The sequence below is a fragment of the Taurulus bubalis genome (genome assembly GCF_910589615.1).
Source record: "Taurulus bubalis genome assembly, chromosome: 13".
NCBI lineage: Eukaryota > Metazoa > Chordata > Actinopteri > Perciformes > Cottidae > Taurulus > Taurulus bubalis.
In genome coordinates, this window is record NC_136601.1 from 14,245,744 (window position 1) to 14,267,483 (window position 21,740).

Sequence of the window (21,740 nt, forward strand, 5' to 3'; positions counted from 1 at the left end):
GTTATGGAAGAAGAATGAAAAGCTGAACATAGTCAGTGTAGTGAACAACATTGCTGAAACAGAATAAGACTGTTTTGATTTACAGAGAATGGTCCACTCTGCCGCAAAAATAATAATTCAGAGGTGAATCTGGACAACCTAAACATGCAGATCGAAAATCATATCATGAATTTGTTGTTGTGGTGGAGGGAAGATGATAGAATACGTTAATGTTACTTTAAGATTAAGACTGTGGAGCCGTGATGGTTCAAATTTAAAATGGCAAAACGCAGTTATTTAAATATGTGAACGCAGTTGTAAAAAATAAAGTATGATGCACAACTCTGTTGAAATAAATGAATAAAGTAAACGTTTATAATCCTACCTCTGGAGATTCGTCAGATTCACCAAACGCATCAGCAAAGTCTGATGGACTTTTCCTCAGAGTCTGGTCAGCAGACAGTGTGTTGTCATTGTAAGAACTCACGAACTTAAAGTCACTGGTTCGAGAACCTGTTGTCAGGTACGCGTCATAATTGTAGGTGCTGCGTAAAGTGCCTGTGCCGTCAACGTCTGCGTAATTAGGAGGGAGATACGCGCTGGGGATGGCAACTGCTCCATCAAACAACAGTCTGGGCTTTCTCCTGCGACAAAACCTCACACCCATGATGATGATGATGAAGGTCAGGAAAAAGGTGGACACAGACACCAGCGCGATGATCAGATAAGAGGTCAGTTTGGAGTTCTTCTCGTCATAAGAAATATCCTTCAGTTCTGGAACTTCAGCCAAGTTATCAGAAATAAGTAAATACATGGAGCAGGTGGCAGAGAGAGAGGGCTGTCCGTTATCTTTCACTGACACAATGAGGTTCTGTTTCATGCTGTCAGACTCAGAAATGTCCCGCTGGGTCCTGATCTCTCCGCTGTGGAGACCAATAGTGAAAAGACCCGGATCAGTGGATTTGACTATATGAAAGGACAGCCAGGCGTTCTGTCCGGAGTCCGCGTCCACCGCTATCACTTTGGACACCAGAGAGCCTCCGTGTGCAACTTTGGGGACCAGCTCGGTCATGAAGGAGTTGCCCTCCGGGGCGGGGTACAGTATCAGAGGAGAGTTGTCATTCACATCCGACACGAACACACTGACGGTCACGTTGCTGCTGAGAGGAGGAGAGCCGTTGTCTCTGGCCATCACGTGCACTTTAAAACTCCTGAACTGTTCATAATCAAACGACCTCACAGCGTGGATCACCCCCGTGTCTCCGTTAACAGAGAGATAGGAGGACACCGGGGCACCGTTCACCTCACCAGGTAACAGAGAATAAATCACTGTACCGTTTTGTCTCCAGTCGGGGTCTCGAGCAGTAACGGAACATAAAGTGGAGCCAGGTTTGTTATTTTCAGTCACATAAGCGCTGTAGGACTGCTCCTCAAACACAGGTGGGTTGTCGTTGATGTCTGCTACAGACAACTGGACAGTTTTAGAAGAGGACAGAGGTGGAGAGCCCTCGTCAGTGGCAGTGATTGTAATGTTGTAATCAGACTCTAGTTCACGGTCCAGTTGTCCTGTGGTCACCAGAGAATAATAGTTTTTAATAGAAGGAACCAACTTAAAAGGGACGTTTTGCTGAATGGAGCAGCGGACCTGTCTGTTAGTCTCAGAGTCTCTATCCTGCACGTTGATGATGCCCACCTCTGTACCAGGTGACACGTTCTCAGGTATGGGGCTAGTCAGTGATTTCAGATATATCACAGGAGCGTTATCATTTAAATCAGTAACATCTATTATAACTTTGGCGTAAGAGGTTAGTCCTAAACCATCTTTAGCTTTCACTCTCATTTCAAAAGCACTGCTTTCTTCAAAGTCAATAACACCAGTTACTTGAATTTCTCCAGTTTTAAGATCAATGGCAAAAACATTTACATTGTCATCAGAAACGTGACCAAAGTGATACGTCACATCTCCGTTTATTCCTTCATCTGCGTCAGTAGCACTAACATTAATGACGATGGCACCTGGAGGAGAGTTTTCAGGCAGACTGGCTTTATAAACGGCCTGGCTAAACACTGGGGCGTTATCATTAGCATCCAGTACAGTGACGTGTATGACTACAGTACCTGATCTCTGAGGAGAGCCTCCATCTAAAGCTGTGAGAAGCAAATCAATGTCTTGTTGCTTCTCTCGATCAAGCTTGTTCTCCAGCACGAGTTCCACCTTGTTGCTGTCAACAGCAAGAATAAAGTTATCGTTCTTTTGAAGGTTGTACCTTTGAACAGCATTTTGACCTATATCTGCGTCATGGGCCTCCTCGATAGAGAAGCGGTTTCCCTTTTCAGCTAACTCGCTTATTTCCATTTCAATTAAATTATCGTTAAATTGTGGCGAATTGTCATTTACATCTTGAATATGAAGACTTACACGATGAAGCTCCAGGGGATTTTCTAACACCAGATCTACTTTCACAACACAAGAAGGTTTCTTTCCACAAAGACTTTCTCGGTCCATTCTCTCCGATGTGATCAAATCTCCGGTACTCAGATTAATATCACAGTTCCGTTTACGAGTCCCCTCAAAATCAACACGGGCCTTTCGGGAGGATAAGGTCCTCAGATCTAGACCGAGGTCTTTGGCGATATTTCCAATAAAAGACTCGCGTTTCATCTCTTCTGGAATAGAATAACTCAGGTCTCCATTGACGAGGTGCAGCGCTACAACGAAGGAGGCGATGCAGAAGACCAGGCGAAGCGACGAATATCCTTTGTCTCCCATCCTGACACAAAAAGCCCCAGCTTGTACAACTTGTACTGTCCAGTGCGAAAAACAAATAAAAGCTGTCCAAGAGGAGTTAATTATCAAATACGTCCCAGCAATGTACACAATTATATATGTTCAGAAATAGCCCAAACGTCTCTGGAAAACCAGCCGCTGACATATATGTAGCAGTATAGTGGGTGGAGTGGTGAGCCCTTATTATCGGTCAGCCAACAGCGACACCATGAGACCTTTTTTGTTTTCACACTATATGCAACTAAATATTCCTCAAAATCTCTCAAACCACATCAAGATGACTTTCACTCATGTTCTAATTTTCATGCACGAGCGTTGAATGTTTAATATTTCAATGAGACACACGCAATATATTCATTGTATTTATCTCAGCTTTCGAAATGTGTTGTTCCGCCCACATAGCACCTCCATTAAGTAGTCGGCTACCTCCACTTTAGATTTCCTAAAATATATATGTAGTAAGTAGGTTGGAGATAACAAATAAAATTAATAAAATGGTTTGAGCCCTTCCAGTACAACGCCGTGACACAGTACTGTCACATAAAGTGTTTTTTAAGCGCTCCATCTTAAGAATATGAGCTGGGAGATCACGGAAGATACAACATTGCATCTTTTTTAAATGCATATGCTCAATTTTATATCACCAATAAACGGTTAATTTTTTATTGAAATTGAGATGACTTTACTGAGTTGAAGAAGACCTCGTTTGGCTGTGCGTGCGCGCCTGCGAAGGGTTTCAGCACCACGGACAGTCCCTCTGAGTTTGGTAAAGATGGTGGCACTAATTTATTGAACACCGTGTTTGGTTTTCTGATCAGAGTTTAACAAAATATATAATAATTATGTGACAGCTTCACTCTTATCTTTACTTGGCTGGAAAAAAATCCTCCAAAAATGACTTTTTCCATTTAAATAGACAACAAGGGAGGAGTCCCATAGTTTTGATTGACAACAGGCAAAATAGGTTATAGCTTTCTCACGTAATGTAAAGAGTAGACAATTAGCAAAACACTTGTAAGTTTCACTACATTATTCAAAACGTTATCTCGAGAAACCACACAATAAATGTAAAAAGAATGAACAAATGCTGCAGTCGAAGAGACAAATATTGAAAAGATACTAATAAACTGACAATGCATTGTTATCAGCAAAAGTACTTTGGAAGGTTCCTACCTCAACAGATGTCTCTAAATCATCAAACGGGTCAGCAAAGTCTGATGGACTTTTCATCAGAGTCTGGTCAGCAGGCAGTGTGTTGTCATTGTAAGAACTCACGAACTTAAAGTCGCTGGTCCGAGAACCGGTTGTCAGGTACGCGTCATAATTGTAGGTGCTGCGTAAAGTTCCTGTGCCATCAACGTCTGCGTAATTAGGAGGGAGATACGCGCTGGGGATGGCAACTGCTCCATCAAACAACAGTCTGGGCTTTCTCCTGCGACAAAACCTCACACCGAGGATGATGATGATGAAGGTCAGGAAAAAGGTGGACACAGACACAAGCGCGATGATCAGATAAGAGGTCAGTTTGGAGTTCTTCTCGTCGTAAGAAATATCCTTCAGTTCTGGAACCTCAGCCAAGTTATCAGAAATAAGTAAATACATGGAGCAGGTGGCAGAGAGAGAGGGCTGTCCGTTATCTTTCACTGACACAATGAGGTTCTGTTTCATGCTGTCAGACTCAGAAATGTCCCGCTGGGTCCTGATCTCTCCGCTGTGGAGACCAATAGTGAAAAGACCCGGATCAGTGGATTTGACTATATGATAGGACAGCCAGGCGTTCTGTCCGGAGTCCGCGTCCACCGCTATCACTTTGGACACCAGAGAGCCTCCGTGTGCAGCTTTGGGGACCAGCTCGGTCATGAAGGAGTTGCCCTCCGGGGCGGGGTACAGTATCTGAGGAGAGTTGTCATTCACATCCGATACGAACACACTGACGGTCACGTTGCTGCTGAGAGGAGGAGAGCCGTTGTCTCTGGCCATCACGTGCACTTTAAAACTCCGGAACTGTTCATAATCAAACGACCTCACAGCGTGGATCACCCCCGTGTCTCCGTTAACAGAGAGATAGGAGGACACCGGGGCACCGTTCACCTCACCAGGTAACAAAGAATAAATCACTGTACCGTTTTGTCTCCAGTCGGGGTCTCGAGCAGTAACGGAACATAAAGTGTAGCCAGGTTTGTTATTTTCAGTCACATAAGCGCTGTAGGACTGCTCCTCAAACACAGGTGGGTTGTCGTTGATGTCTGCTACAGACAACTGGACAGTTTTAGAGGAGGACAGAGGTGGAGAGCCCTCGTCAGTGGCAGTGATTGTAATGTTGTAATCAGACTCTAGTTCACGGTCCAGTTGTCCTGTGGTCACCAGAGAATAATAGTTTTTAATAGAAGGAACCAACTTAAAAGGGACGTTTTGCTGAATGGAGCAGCGGACCTGTCTGTTAGTCTCAGAGTCTCTATCCTGCACGTTGATGATGCCCACCTCTGTACCAGGTGACACGTTCTCAGGTATGGGGCTAGTCAGTGATTTCAGATATATCACAGGAGCGTTATCATTTATATCAGTAATATCTATAATAACTTTGGCATAAGAGGTTAGTCCTAAACCGTCTTTAGATTCTGCTCTCATTTCAAAAGAACTGCTTTCTTCAAAGTCAATAACACCAGTAACTTTAATTTCTCCAGTTATAGGATCAATGGAAAACACATTTACATCATCGTCCGACACATGGCTTAAGTCATATGTAACGTCTCCGTTTATTCCTTCATCTGCGTCAGTAGCACTAACATTCATCACGATGGTACCTGCAGGAGAGTTTTCAGGCAGACTGGCTTTATAAACGGCCTGGCTAAACACTGGGGCGTTATCATTAGCATCCAGTACAGTGACGTGTATGACTACAGTACCTGATCTCTGAGGAGAGCCTCCATCTAAAGCTGTGAGAAGCAAATCAATGTCTTTTTGTTTCTCTCGATCAAGCTTGTTCTCCAGCACGAGTTCCACCTTGTTGCTGTCAACAGCAAGAATAAAGTTATCGTTCTTTTGCAGGTTGTACCTTTGAACAGCATTTTGACCTATATCTGCGTCATGAGCCTCCTCGATAGAGAATCGGTTTCCCTTTTCAGCTAACTCGCTTATTTCCATTTCAATCACTTGCTTTTTGAATTTCGGCGAGTTGTCGTTTACATCTTGAATATGAAGACTTACACGATGCAGCTCCAGGGGATTTTCTAAAACCAGGTCTACTTTCACAACACAAGAGGGTTTCTTTCCACAAAGACTTTCTCGGTCCATTCTCTCCGATGTGATCAAATCTCCGGTACTCAGATTAATATCACAGTTCCGTTTACGAGTCCCCTCAAAATCAACACGGGCCTTTCGGGAAGATAAGGTCCTCAGATCTAGACCGAGGTCTTTGGCGATATTTCCAATAAAAGACTCGCGTTTCATCTCTTCTGGAATAGAATAACTCAGGTCTCCATTGACGAGGTGCAGCGCTACAACGAAGGAGGCGATGCAGAAGACCAGGCGAAGCGACGAATATCCTTTGTCTCCCATCCTGACACAAAAAGCCCCAGCTTGTACAACTTGTACTGTCCAGTGCGAAAAATAAATAAAAGCGGTCCAAGAGGAGTCAATTATCAAAGACGTCCCAGCAATGTACACAATTATATATGTTCAGAAATAGCCCAAACGTCTCTGGAAAACCAGCCGCTGACATATATGTAGCAGTATAGTGGGTGGAGTGGTGAGCCCTTATTATCGGTCAGCCAACAGCGACACCATGAGACCTTTTTTGTTTTCATACTATTTGCAACAAAATAATCTCAAAATCTCTCAAACTACATTAGGATGACTTTCACTCAGGTTCTAATTATATGCACGAGCGTTGAATTTGTAATGTTTTAATAAGACACACGCAATTTATCCATTGCATTTATCTCAGCTTTCGAAATCAGACCATGCATCCTCCCATGCATATCTCAGCTTCATGAATTGTGGTAAGTGGTCGGTTACCTTCGCTTTAGATTTCCTAAAATATACATAGTAAGAAGGTTGTTGATAAAAAAAATAAAAAAAATACAACGGTTTGAGCCCTTTCAGTACAACGCCATAACACATACTGTCATATACAGTTGTTTTTGAGCGCTCCATCTTAAGAGTATGAGCTAGGAGATCACGGAAGATACAACAATGCTTTTTTTTTTAATATGCTAAATATTATATCTCCATATACGTATTTTTAATTGAATTTCAGAAAACCTTACTGAGTTGAAGGAGACTAACCGGGCTGTGCGTGCGCGCCTGAGAAGGGTTTCAGCACCACGGACACCGCTGAGTTTGGTGAAGGTTGTGGCAATAGTTAATTGAGCGCCGTTTTTGGTTTTATGATCAGACTTTAACAAAATAAGCAATAATTCTGTGACAGCTTAACTCTTAACTTGACTTGGCTGGAAAAATCATCCTCAAAAAAATGACTTTTTCCATTCAAGTAGACAACAAGGGAGGAGTCCCATGGTTTTGATTGACAGTAGGCAAAATATAGGTTATAGCTTTCTCGCGTAATTTAAAGAGTAGACAATTAGCAAAACTATTGTACGTTTCCCTCCATTATTCAAAACGTTCTCGACAGAAACCACACAATAAATGTCAGAAGAATGAACAAATGCTGCAGTCGGACATACAAATATTGAAAAGAATGAACCGACAATGCATTGTGATTAGTAAAAGTACTTTGGAAGGTTCCTACCTCAACAGATGGCTCTAAATCATCAAACGGGTCAACGAAGTCTGATGGACTTTTCATCAGAGTCTGGTCAGCAGGCAGTGTGTTGTCATTGTAAGAACTCACGAACTTAAAGTCACTGGTTCGAGAACCTGTTGTCAGGTACGCGTCATAATTGTAGGTGCTGCGTAAAGTTCCTGTGCCATCAACGTCTGCGTAATTAGGAGGGAGATACGCGCTGGGGATGGCAACTGCTCCATCAAACAACAGTCTGGGCTTTCTCCTGCGACAAAACCTCACACCGAGGATGATGATGATGAAGGTCAGGAAAAAGGTGGACACCGACACCAGCGCGATGATCAGATAAGAGGTCAGTTTGGAGTTCTTCTCGTCATAAGAAATATCCTTCAGTTCTGGAACCTCAGCCAAGTTATCAGAAATAAGTAAATACATGGAGCAGGTGGCAGAGAGAGAGGGCTGTCCGTTATCTTTCACTGACACAATGAGGTTCTGTTTCATGCTGTCAGACTCAGAAATGTCCCGCTGGGTCCTGATCTCTCCGCTGTGGAGACCAATAGTGAAAAGACCCGGATCAGTGGATTTGACTATATGAAAGGACAGCCAGGCGTTCTGTCCGGAGTCCGCGTCCACCGCTATCACTTTGGACACCAGAGAGCCTCCGTGTGCAGCTTTGGGGACCAGCTCGGTCATGAAGGAGTTGCCCTCAGGGGCGGGGTACAGTATCTGAGGAGAGTTGTCATTCACATCCGATACAAACACACTGACGGTCACGTTGCTGCTGAGAGGAGGAGAACCGTTGTCTCTGGCCATCACGCGCACTTTAAAACTCCTGAACTGTTCATAATCAAACGACCTCACAGCGTGGATCACCCCCGTGTCTCCGTTAACAGAGAGATAGGATGATACCGGGGCACCGTTCACCTCACCAGGTAACAGAGAATAAATCACTGTACCGTTTTGTCTCCAGTCGGGGTCTCGAGCAGTAACGGAACATAAAGTGGAGCCAGGTTTGTTATTTTCAGTCACATAAGCGCTGTAGGACTGCTCCTCAAACACAGGTGGGTTGTCGTTGATGTCTGCTACAGACAACTGGACAGTTTTAGAGGAGGACAGAGGTGGAGAGCCCTCGTCAGTGGCAGTGATTGTAATGTTGTAATCAGACTCTAGTTCACGGTCCAGTTGTCCTGTGGTCACCAGAGAATAATAGTTTTTAATAGAAGGAACCAACTTAAAAGGGACGTTTTGCTGAATGGAGCAGCGGACCTGTCTGTTAGTCTCAGAGTCTCTATCCTGCACGTTGATGATGCCCACCTCTGTACCAGGTGACACGTTCTCAGGTATGGGGCTAGTCAGTGATTTCAGATATATCACTGGAACGTTATCATTTATATCAGTGACATCTATTATAACTTTGGCATAAGAGGTTAGTCCTAAACCATCTTTAGCTTGCACTCTCATTTCAAAAGAACTCCGTTCTTCAAAGTCAATAACACCAGTTACTTGAATTTCTCCAGTTTTAGGATCAATGGAAAATACATTTACATCATCATCAGAAACGTGACCAAAATGATACGTCACATCTCCGTTTATTCCTTCATCTGCATCAGTGGCACTAATAGTAATCACGATGGTACCTGCAGGAGAGTTTTCAGGCAGACTGGCTTTATAAACGGCCTGGCTAAACACTGGGGCGTTATCATTAGCATCCAGTACAGTGACGTGTATGACTACAGTACCTGATCTCTGAGGAGAGCCTCCATCTAAAGCTGTGAGAAGCAAATTAATGTCGTGTTGCTTCTCTCGATCAAGCTTGTTCTCCAATACTAGTTCCACCTTGTTGCTGTCTACAGCGAGAATAAAGTTATCGTTCTTTTGCAGGTTGTACCTTTGAACAGCATTATGACCTATATCTGCATCATGGGCCTCCTCGATAGAGAAGCGGTTTCCTTTTTCAGCGGACTCTCTTATTTCCATTTCAATTAAATGTTCTCTGAATTTTGGCGAGTTGTCGTTTAGATCTTGAATATGAAGACTTACACGATGAAGCTCCAGAGGATTTTCTAACACCAGATCTACTTTCACAACACAAGAAGGTTTCTTTCCACAAAGACTTTCTCGGTCCATTCTCTCCGATGTGATCAAATCTCCGGTACTCAGATTAATATCACAGTTCCGTTTACGAGTCCCCTCAAAATCAACACGGGCCTTTCGGGAAGATAAGGTCCTCAGATCTAGACCGAGGTCTTTGGCGATATTTCCAATAACAGACTCGCGTTTCATCTCTTCTGGAATAGAATAACTCAGCTCTCCATTAACGAGGTGCAGCGCTACAACGAAGGAGGCGATGCAGAAGACCAGGCGAAGCGACGAATATCCTTTGTCTCCCATCCTCACACAAAAAGCCCCAGCTTGTACAACTTGTACTGTCCAGGGCGAAAATAAATAAAAGCGGTCCAAGAGGAGTTAATCATCAAAGACGTCCCAGCAATGTACACAATATATGTGCTCTGAAATAGCCCAAACGTCTCTGGAAATCCAGCAGCTGACATATATGTAGCAGTATAGTGGGTGGAGTGGTGAGCCCTTATTATCGGTCAGCCAACAGCGACACCATGAGATCCTTTTTTGTTTTCACACTATATGCAACAAAATAGTGTTTAAAATATTTTTAACCACATTAGGATTACTTTAATTTACGCTTAAATTGAATCCTCGAGCGTTGAATGTGTAATGTTTTAATAAGACACACATGCACGATGCATTGTATTTATCTCAGCTTTCAAAATGTTGGTATTGTTCCGCAGTACATCTCAGCTAAATGCATAGTATTTAGTAGTCTGTTACCTTCGCTTTAGAATTCTAAAAATATAAATATATAGTACGCAGGCTTTAGATACAAAATGCATACAACCGTTGAGCCCTTTCAGGACAACGCCATACTGCAACATAAAGCTGTTGTTGTGCGCTCCTTTTAAGAATGTGAGCTGGGAGATCACGGACGATACAACAAAGCATTGTTTTGTATACATATGATTGATATTAAATCAACATTACACTTTTTATTTTTAATGGAAATTCAGATAGCCTCCTGAATTGAAGAAGATCGTTGGCTGTGCGTGCGTGCCTGAGAAGGGTTTCAGCACCACGGACAGTCCCGTTGAGTTTGGTAAAGATGGTGGAACTAATGTATTGAACGCCGTTTTTGGTTGTCTGATCAGAGTAAAAAATAAATAATAGTAATAATAACAATAATAATGTGACAGTTTCACTCTTTACTTGACTTTGATGTTAAAAAAAATGTCCTACATGTTTTAATGTCCTACCTTTTTTTTCCATGAGGCTCAAGTGATCTGCTTGGGATCAGGTTGAAGTAACTCCTTGGTAGCGAATGATTGAGTTATTCTAAATAATGAAGATCGACTTCATAAAACAAACAAACTGAACAGCACATTGGAAATACATTTGTCAGGAAAACACATTCAACGTGTATCTTTCTGAGCAGACCTGGACATAATTGACACCTTTGCAGACAAGAACAAAAGATTGAAACTAAAATACACGTCCAACATAAAAGCAATGAGTCCGATGGTGTTGATGAACAACAGGCAAACTATGTTATAGCTTTCTCACGTAGTTTAAAGAGTAGATTAGCAACAATAATTAAGGTTACCCTTCATTGATCAAAATGTTTTCTCCAGAAACCACACAATAAATGTCAGAAGAATGAACAAACGCTGCAGTCGGACAGACTCTACTAAACCAACAGTGCATTGTGATTAGTAAAAGTACTTTGGAAGGTGCCTACCTCAACAGCTGGCTCTAAATCATCAAAAGGGTCAGCAAAGTCTGACGGACTTTTCCTCAGAGTCTGGTCAGCAGACAGTGTGTTGTCATTGTAAGAACTCACGAACTTAAAGTCACTGGTTCGAGAACCTGTTGTCAGGTACGCGTCATAATTGTAGGTGCTGCGTAAAGTTCCTGTGCTGTCAACGTCTGCGTAATTAGGAGGGAGATACGCGCTGGGGATGGCAACTGCTCCATCAAACAACAGTCTGGGCTTTCTCCTGCGACAAAACCTCACACCGAGGATGATGATGATGAAGGTCAGGAAAAAGGTGGACACCGACACCAGCGCGATGATCAGATAAGAGGTCAGTTTGGAGTTCTTCTCGTCATAAGAAATATCCTTCAGTTCTGGAACCTCAGCCAAGTTATCAGAAATAAGTAAATACATGGAGCAGGTGGCAGAGAGAGAGGGCTGTCCGTTATCTTTCACTGACACAATGAGGTTCTGTTTCATGCTGTCAGACTCAGAAATGTCCCGCTGGGTCCTGATCTCTCCGCTGTGGAGACAAATAGTGAAAAGTCCCGGATCAGTGGATTTGACTATATGAAAGGACAGCCAGGCGTTCTGTCCGGAGTCCGCGTCCACCGCTATCACTTTGGACACCAGAGAGCCTCCGTGTGCAGCTTTGGGGACCAGCTCGGTCATGAAGGAGTTGCCCTCCGGGGCGGGGTACAGTATCTGAGGAGAGTTGTCATTCACATCCGATACGAACACACTGACGGTCACGTTGCTGCTGAGAGGAGGAGAGCCGTTGTCTCTGGCCATCACGTGCACTTTAAAACTCCTGAACTGTTCATAATCAAACGACCTCACCGCGTGGATCACCCCCGTGTCTCCGTTAACAGAGAGATAGGAGGACACCGGGGCACCGTTCACCTCACCAGGTAACAGAGAATAAATCACTGTACCGTTTTGTCTCCAGTCGGGGTCTCGAGCAGTAACGGAACATAAAGTGGAGCCAGGTTTGTTATTTTCAGTCACATAAGCGCTGTAGGACTGCTCCTCAAACACAGGTGGGTTGTCGTTGATGTCTGCTACAGACAACTGGACAGTTTTAGAGGAGGACAGAGGTGGAGAGCCCTCGTCAGTGGCAGTGATTGTAATGTTGTAATCAGACTCTAGTTCACGGTCCAGTTGTCCTGTGGTCACCAGAGAATAATAGTTTTTAATAGAAGGAACCAACTTAAAAGGGACGTTTTGCTGAATGGAGCAGCGGACCTGTCTGTTAGTCTCAGAGTCTCTATCCTGCACGTTGATGATGCCCACCTCTGTATCAAGTGGCACGTTCTCAGGTATGGGGCTAGTCAGTGATTTCAGATAAATAACAGGGGCGTTGTCATTCACATCAGTAACATCTATGATGACTTTGGCATATGAGGTTAAACCCAGACCATCTTTTGCTGTGATGCGCAGTTCAAACGATGATGCGGTTTCAAAATCAACTGTGGTCGTCAATTGTAAATCACCCGTCTTATGATCTATGGCAAACATTGACTTAATATCTTCTGAAATGTGTCCAAAATCATACACAACGTCTCCATTTAGTCCCTCGTCTGCATCAGTCGCACTCACTGTCAGCACGACCGTCCCTAGTGGGGAATTTTCAGGCAGACTGGCTTTATAAACGGCCTGGCTAAACACTGGCACGTTATCATTAGCATCCAGTACAGTGACGTGTATGACCACAGTACCTGATCTCTGAGGAGAGCCTCCATCCAACGCTGTGAGAACGAGATTGATTTCTTTTAATGTTTCGCGGTCTAGCTCTTTGTTAAGGACTAGTTCCACAGAATTACTTCCAACGCCCAGAATAAAATTGTCGTTTCTTTGGAGGTTGTACGTCTGAACTGAATATTTGCCGATATCCGCATCATGTGCTTCTTCTATTGGGAAACGAGCACCTTTTGCCGCAGATTCACTTATATCTATGTGGATCAAATCTTTATTAAAGTGCGGAGAATTATCATTTATGTCCTGGACATGCAGACTAATTCGATGCAATTCTAATGGATTCTCTAACATGAGTTCCTGTTTTAAAACGCATGATGCTTTGTCTCCACAAAGGCTCTCTCTGTCAATCCGTTGAACAGTCGTCAGATCCCCGTTACTGAGGTTTAAGTCACAATAACGTTTGTCGTTCCCATCGGTATCAATGCGTGCTTTTCTAGTGGATAGACTGTTTTTTTCAAGACCCAAGTCTTTGGCGATATTACCGATCACGGATCCGCCTCTCATCTCCTCCGGAAAAGAGTAGCTTACATCTCCATTTGCAAAATGCGAAGAAAAGAGCAGTAAAGCAAAAACACAGCTTTGCAATGCGAGTCCAGTAGTCTTCATGACGAAGGAACAGCAAATGTTCCTTGGCAGTGTCCAGGGACGTAGACAAGAAAAAATATGATTTAAACCAAAATCAAGCCAATCCAAGACCAAGTGTCTTCCTTTACTAGACATCAACTGCAGCACATTGAGTCACATTGTGCGTTGACGACAGTGGGTTGATATCAACACAATCTATCCACCTGGTGGATAGCGACCTCGTGAGTCTCCTCTAGAAAGTACATCCTATAATTCGCGGCAAGTCTGGACAATTATGAAAACCGCCTATAAAGAGCAAATGCATTTTTAAGGGAAATAATATATAGAAATGCTACATGTTAAGAGGAGTGAGTGCAAATAGCACCTTCTAAGATAACAGCATGTCCCTCATTGCTTCTTGGGTGTGGAAACATAAACTGATCATGTGTCCTTGTCTTAAAGTACAATATAACGTTTAGCTCTCAGTGAAATAACAAACTACCCTTAAACTGAAAGCGCAATACCGGGAAGAGATAAACAACGAGGGGAAATGTAAGTTATTAAGGCCACAAAAAGAACAGTCCTTGATTTAACTATTCTCATTTGCTTTGTTCAAAACCAATAAACTCTTACAACGGCTAGTCAGTATTTACTAAATGCAACAATTATGACAGAGAGTTACACTTAACTGCAAGATGTAATCTATGTTGGATTGAAAAAATAAAAACCTTTCAAAAACCATCTTATTATTTAGAGTAATAAGAATTAAGTAAAGAAAATATGATGGCGCTTTCCACAACATTAAAAAAAGTCTGCGGATTTGTTCCAAGGGAAAACTCCTCAAATATAAAGAACATGTAGTTAGAGCAAGAAGGAAGAAGATAAACAACTTATGTAACGAAGGAGAATGCTAATGAGGCCATAGTATGATGTGTAAGGTGTCCCTTATTGTCAATAAAAAGAAAGGGTTAATATGATTAATGTTACCTACAATTATAACCAATGAAAGCAAGGCCATCTTAAAAACCAAAAGCAGACAAATATCAACAAGAGTTTTTGAACGTGAAGTCATTTGACTGTCTATGATTATTTTATGGTGGCAATAACTAAACATTTTAGAAATATTAAGTAAGTGATGAATAGATAAATGTGGGAAGATAATACAAGTTTTTCGGAATATAACGATATTGCAAAAGGCAACAAAATTACAACTATAAGCACAAGATGCTTAATATAAATAATAACTGATTTAAATTGGTAAAGTGGGAAAGCATAACTCTTAATGAAAACCTAAAATGGACAAAATTGCAACACACAAGCCCGTCCCCATTTTCTGAGAATAGATTTTTCCAAATGAAATGCCCAACTTATTTTTTAAGTGATGATTTCAGTATTACCACAAGTCACAAGATTGACGATTTGAGAAGCTTTTTTTCAAATAAAATAATGGATCAAATGTTTGATGCTCTTACCTCAGGAGAAGAATCACAATCTCCAAACACCTGAGCAAAGTCTGATGGACTTTTCCTCAGAGTCTGGTCAGCAGGCAGTGTGTTGTCATTGTAAGAACTCACGAACTTAAAGTCGCTGGTTCGAGAACCTGTTGTCAAGTACGCGTCATAATTGTAGGTGCTGCGTAAAGTTCCGTTGTCGTCAACGTCTGCGTAATTAGGAGGGAGATACGCGCTGGGGATGGCAACTGCTCCATCAAACAACAGTCTGGGCTTTCTCCTGCGACAAAACCTCACACCGAGGATGATGATGATGAAGGTCAGGAAAAAGGTGGACACAGACACCAGCGCGATGATCAGATAAAAGGTCAGTTTGGAGTTCTTCTCGTCATAAGAAATATCCTTCAGTTCTGGAACCTCAGCCAAGTTATCAGAAATAAGTAAATACATGGAGCAGGTGGCAGAGAGAGAGGGCTGTCCGTTATCTTTCACTGACACAATGAGGTTCTGTTTCATGCTGTCAGACTCAGAAATGTCCCGCTGGGTCCTGATCTCTCCGCTGTGGAGACCAATAGTGAAAAGACCCGGATCAGTGGATTTGACTATATGAAAGGACAGCCAGGCGTTCTGTCCGGAGTCCGCGTCCACCGCTATCACTTTGGACACCAGAGAGCCTCCGTGTGCAGCTTTGGGGACCAGCTCGGTCATGAAGGAGTTGCCCTCCGGGGCGGGGTACAGTATCAGAGGAGAGTTGTCATTCACATCCGATACGAACACACTGACGCTCACGTTGCTGCTGAGAGGAGGAGAGCCGTTGTCTCTGGCCATCACGTGCACTTTAAAACTCCTGAACTGTTCATAATCAAACGACCTCACAGCGTGGATCACCCCCGTGTCTCCGTTAACAGAGAGATAGGAGGACACCGGGGCACCGTTCACCTCACCAGGTAACAGAGAATAAATCACTGTACCGTTTTGTCTCCAGTCGGGGTCTCGAGCAGTAACGGAACATAAAGTGGAGCCAGGTTTGTTATTTTCAGTCACATAAGCGCTGTAGGACTGCTCCTCAAACACAGGTGGGTTGTCGTTGATGTCTGCTACAGACAACTGGACAGTTTTAGAGGAGGACAGAGGTGGAGAGCCCTCGTCAGTGGCAGTGATTGTAATGTTGTAATCAGACTCTAGTTCACGGTCCAGTTGCCCTGTGGTCATCAGAGAATAATAGTTTTTAATAGAAGGAACCAACTTAAAAGGGACGTTTTGCTGAATGGAGCAGCGGACCTGTCTGTTAGTCTCAGAGTCTCTATCCTGCACGTTGATGATGCCCACCTCTGTACCAGGTGACACGTTCTCAGGTATGGGGCTAGTCAGTGATTTCAGATATATCACAGGAGCGTTATCATTTATATCAGTAACATCTATAATCACTTTGGCGTAAGAGGTTAGTCCTAAACCGTCTTTAGATTCTGCTCTCATTTCAAAAGAACTGCTTTCTTCAAAGTCAATAACACCAGTTACTTTAATTTCTCCAGTTTTAGGATCAATGGAAAATACATTTACATCATCGTCCGACACATGGCTTAAATCATATGTAACGTCTCCGTTTACTCCTTCATCTGCGTCAGTAGCACTGACATTAATCACGATGGTACCTGCAGGAGAGTTTTCAGGCAGACTGGCTTTATAAACGGCCTGGCTAAACACTGGGGCGTTATCATTAGCATCCAGTACAGTGACGTGTATGACTACAGTACCTGATCTCTGAGGAGAGCCTCCATCTAAAGCTGTGAGAAGCAAATTAATGTCTTTTTGCTTCTCTCGATCAAGCTTGTTCTCCAGCACGAGTTCCACCTTGTTGCTGTCAACAGCAAGAATAAAGTTATCGTTCTTTTGCAGGTTGTACCTTTGAACAGCATTTTGACCTATATCTGCGTCATGGGCCTCCTCGATAGAGAAGCGGTTTCCCTTGTCAGCGGACTCTCTTATTTCCATTTCAATCAATTGCTTTTTGAATTTTGGCGAGTTGTCGTTTACATCTTGAATATGAAGACTTACACGATGCAGCTCCAGAGGATTTTCTAGCACCAGATCTACTTTCACAACACAAGAGGGTTTCTTTCCACAAAGACTTTCTCGGTCCATTCTCTCCGATGTGATCAAATCTCCGGTATTAAGATTAATATCACAATTCCGTTTACGAGTCCCCTCAAAATCAACACGGGCCTTTCGGGAAGATAAGGTCCTCAGATCTAGACCGAGGTCTTTGGCGATATTTCCAATAACAGACTCGCGTTTCATCTCTTCTGGAATAGAATAACTCAGGTCTCCATTAACGAGGTGCAGCGCTACAAACAAGGAGGCGATGCAGAAGACCAGGCGAAGCGACGAATATCCTTTGTCTCCCATCCTCAGAAAATACTTGCACACGGCTTGTACAAATTACTGTACAGAACAAATAAATTGTAATCAAAAACTCAGTCAATAATTCAACATTGTTCGCAACAGCGAATGCAATGAAAATCCGTCGTGAAAGATTTGTTCTGAGAAATTTCAGCCGTTTGTAAAGCAGCACCAGTGGGTGGAGATGTCGGTGCTACTTGTGTGCTGGCCTACAGCGGCACCATGAGTCACGTTTCACTCTTTGCAACTGCATGCAATATTCTCTATGTAGACCCGCCTCATCTTCACCCTCTTTAAAACAACTGTGTGCCATCACAGACGCCACAATATAATGTTTATTGTTCAACGGATTTTATTATTGTACTGACTAGCGTGAATTCACTTCAAGAAAAAAAAACTAAATATAAAGTAAAAGCTAAAAATATTCAAAAAATGTAAAAAAAAAAAAAATCATGATAGGAATTTAGATACAAACGTTTTAGCACGATGGATAAACAACAGCTACTCCATGATAACCATTATTCATATCACTGTAAAATAATGTTGCTACATGTATGGACAAAGCGACAGAATGCTCAAACAGAATATGATAAAATATGTGTTGCTAACAATATTCATTATTATTATCTTTTTAAGAAGACATTTTTAGAATAAAATGCATGCTGATAGTTAGATCCATTCATATTCTTTTATTTTGTGTTACAAAATATTCATACTTAGAGCCTCTGTTAATGGACAAATACTACACTAGTGTTTTCAGTACCATGGACAGAGGCAACATGGATGGTAGGTGGACCTGTACTTGTATAGCGATTTTCTAGTCTTTAACACTACTTGATATATTCCCCCATTCCACTGACGGCAGTGCAAGGTGCCACCTGCCCATCGGGAGTAACTAACATTCATACACATTCATACAAATATTTGCCTTTGTAAGATAATACAAAGTAATATAGTGTTGTACTTAAACGCATTATAGGCGTCAAATTCAGTCAGCAATACAAATACAAATGCATATCATACAATATATTATGACCACAATGCCAGACCTCATCTGCATACATGTTAAAGGAGTACTACAATTTAGCACTGCATGCTTATTATTAAGAAAAAAAGACATCAAAATCAATGTGCAGAACCAGACATAACATCTTTATTATTGCAACCATTAGTCTCTCTTGTCAAAAGCTGCCGTCTGTGTTGCCCACAATGTAAATGGTGCATCAACCCTAAGCAGATGAGCAGCGGACTTTAGAGGTCTAGCAACCTCACTTCTTTATAACTCCAACTTCCCGAGGTTTTTTCTTTTTCCAACTTGAAGTCTTCAGACCCACACACGCATGATCACACATAACACAGAAAGTGGACAACAATGGCCTTACAACGCTCTGCACTTATAAAATGTCCTTCTGAATGGCAGATGTTACAGAATGTAACAAGTTCCGGTTAAATGTTCTGTATGTATCTAAATGAAACATAAATCCTAAATTAATTATGTCTATAATACAGTATTACCCTTTTGCTGTGTTCCAATATACTACTCATTTCTCTCCCTTTTCTCTTTTTAATGGTAAATGTCACAGTTCAGTTCAGCAATTCAGCCCAAACGACTGCAATGGCAATGCTAACTGTTCAACAACAACAAACTCGACTCCATTATCAATATGAGTGTTATGATATACTAATAGTGCAGCAACATTGCTCTAAGGAGAGTATATATATATCAGCACAGTCAAATATAAAAAGCACTCAACTATGTCAACATCTTAAATAAACTCCAGCTTCATTCACTCACCGGTACAGAAGTTCTGTAAGATTAGCAGAATGTTCTTCAGGTGTGTCCAGCATAATCCACAAGTGAGTACTTTCTCTCAGAAAGAACAGAATCCTGATGAGAGAATACAAGATAAAATCAAATCAAATAATCCTTTATTAGTCCCGCACTGGGGAAAGCACTGGGGAAGCAGTGCACACAAGAGACACATAGTAAATAAAAAATCAAGTAATAGAAATAAACAGTAAAACAGTAATAAAAACAGTTAAGAAGAATACAATAGCAATATTAAGTATACAGACGGAATACAAACAAGTATATGAAAAGTATTTAAATGTATTATATATTGCACCAGATGATGAACGTAATTAAAGTGGCCAAAAGTGATTAAAGTATTAGTGTTAGTGGTCTACTGTGAGCTCAGCTTGTTATGCAGCCTGACAGCAGCAGGAAGGAAAGACTTTCGGTACCTCTCCCTCAGACACCGCGGATGAATCCGCCGGTGGCTAAAGGAGCTGTGCAGCGCTGCCAGAGTGTCCTGCATGGGGTGGGAGGTGTGGTTCATCAGGGATGAGAGCTTAGCCATCATCCTCCTGTCTCCCACCACCTCCACAGTATCCAGAGGACGCCCCATCACGCTGCTGGCCTTCCTTACAAGCTTGTCCAGTCTCCTCCTGTCAGCCGCTGTGATGGTGCTGCTCCAGAAGACCACTCCATAGAAGATTGCTGATGCTACCACAGAGTTCAAAGAAGGTCTTCAGGAGTGCTCCCTGCACAGGTGCAATGGTCGAGTCGGGTTATTTTACTTCTCTAATCAGTTGGCAACCTATATTGAATATTGCGAGCGTTAAAGCTAGTAACGTATTGAACTTAACAGTTAACTTTCGTCACTAACGGTTAACCGTTAACCTGTGACTCACAGGTCACGTTTCTTATCATACTGGTTGCCTTTACCTTGGAAGTCGTGAACAACTGAGAAGGAATTGTTCAGTAGTTTCGGTTAAATGTCTGGTGTTACACTTGTTAATTTACATGACAATAGGAAGGGAGGAAGAGGAGGAGGCGAACACAGTAAAACAGAGCCAATACAGCGAAGGCTTCGTTCAAAAGGGAACACTTTAGTGTAGCGGACCGGAGTTAGTAGGCTCGTTCGAGATGAGCCAGTTCTGCGCAGAATCGATCGGCGGCGATCGGCGCGCAATGCATGCCGGTTAGATTTGTGTCCGACTTGCTCTGACGTCATGCACACGTGGTCAACGATACTCTCACGAGACCAAGCCGGCTGTAGATTTCAGAGTCAGTCGCCTCAGTTGCTCTCAAACGACTGCTTGGCACAGTGCATGATGGGAAACGCCTGGCTCTCGTCACATCAGAGAGCTGATTGGCTCTTAGATCTGACAGCAAACACCACGTGTTGTAGAAAATCCTTATTTTATGTGTAGTTGGAATACTTAACGCTGGATTATTGACTATTAGTCTCATGTTTGATCTAAACACATTTCTTGTGTGGTTGTTAATACAAAATCGTATTTATACAACACACATCAAAACTACTAGTAATGTATTTCACAGGCAGACCAAAAAAGACCAAAGCATGCAGCTACACACACATTTCTACATAAATATATATATATACAAACACATATAAATAAATCCAAACGTGATCTGTAAACTACAAGTAGACAAAAGTTCGGAACTAACAGGAAGTACTTTTTTCCGTGACTTCCTGTGTATACTTTGAAGGCAGCTGAAAACTGTCCGACTTGATCGCAGGTTATTGTCAACGCCTCCTGCTGCGGCCGCCTGCTCTCGTCTGGATTCCAGGCGAGACACAGCTCAACGACGAGCCTAATTACTTCCGCCGGAAACACTCGTTTGAATATTTAAACAGTAATTTAAATATGTACTTTACCAAGTACCACATTTATATTTATAAGGACTTACATTGCCACATCTATATTTGTATTCAGGATTTACAAATATGTAATAGTATGTAACAATATATATTCATATATAATGTCAACAAAAAAAATGTAAAAAAGGAAATTAAGTTAGAGAAACAATAGAAACAAAGACATCCACATTGGGGTTCACAGAATTGTGGACAGCCAACATGATCAGTGTACATCGGATTAAATCATAAAATGAAATGGGCTTAGTGCTTTCCCCAGACCCCTGAGCCACTGCTGGAACAGAGGTCCATCCTCTGACATCCACTGCTGGAGTGTAAGGCGTTTGGCCTCTAGTTTATAAAGGGTAATGTCTTTCTCTTCTTATTTATTAATGGATGAATTGACTCCCACTGATCCAAAGATAGCCATTAGAAGATGTTTTGCAATAGTTGTATTAAAGGTCTTGGTATAGTCGAATATAAAAGCCCAAAAGGAACTTAACTTTGGGATGGATCAGAACTGCACTACTGGGAATTGTCTGGCATTTCTAGCATTTCTATGGGGAAA

At 42.3% G+C, this 21,740-nt stretch overlaps 4 protein-coding genes across 4 annotated transcripts; all 4 read right to left on the minus strand.

Moving 5' to 3' along the window:
• Positions 1–352: 352 nt before the first annotated feature.
• LOC306745585 (protocadherin gamma-A12-like) lies at positions 353–2,749 on the minus strand (the record flags this gene model as incomplete). Its single annotated transcript, XM_079228402.1, has 1 exon — positions 353–2,749. One exon carries the CDS (start codon positions 2,747–2,749, stop codon positions 353–355), a length of 2,397 nt encoding a protein of 798 aa, XP_079084528.1.
• A 1,137-nt stretch (positions 2,750–3,886) lies between these two features.
• LOC306745959 (protocadherin beta-15-like) lies at positions 3,887–6,325 on the minus strand (the record flags this gene model as incomplete). The annotated part of the gene is made up of 1 exon (XM_079228824.1): positions 3,887–6,325. The coding sequence occupies one exon, from the start codon at positions 6,323–6,325 to the stop codon at positions 3,887–3,889; it is 2,439 nt and encodes an 812-aa protein (XP_079084950.1).
• Positions 6,326–6,893: 568 nt separating this feature from the next.
• Positions 6,894–9,902, minus strand: LOC306745960 (protocadherin gamma-A12-like; the record flags this gene model as incomplete). Its single annotated transcript, XM_079228825.1, has 2 exons — positions 6,894–6,922; positions 7,502–9,902. 2 exons carry the CDS (start codon positions 9,900–9,902, stop codon positions 6,894–6,896), a joined length of 2,430 nt encoding a protein of 809 aa, XP_079084951.1.
• Positions 9,903–9,904: 2 nt separating this feature from the next.
• On the minus strand, positions 9,905–17,513 carry LOC306745961 (protocadherin beta-15-like; the record flags this gene model as incomplete). Its single annotated transcript, XM_079228826.1, has 3 exons — positions 9,905–9,937; positions 11,320–13,052; positions 16,862–17,513. 3 exons carry the CDS (start codon positions 17,511–17,513, stop codon positions 9,905–9,907), a joined length of 2,418 nt encoding a protein of 805 aa, XP_079084952.1.
• Positions 17,514–21,740: the final 4,227 nt, after the last annotated feature.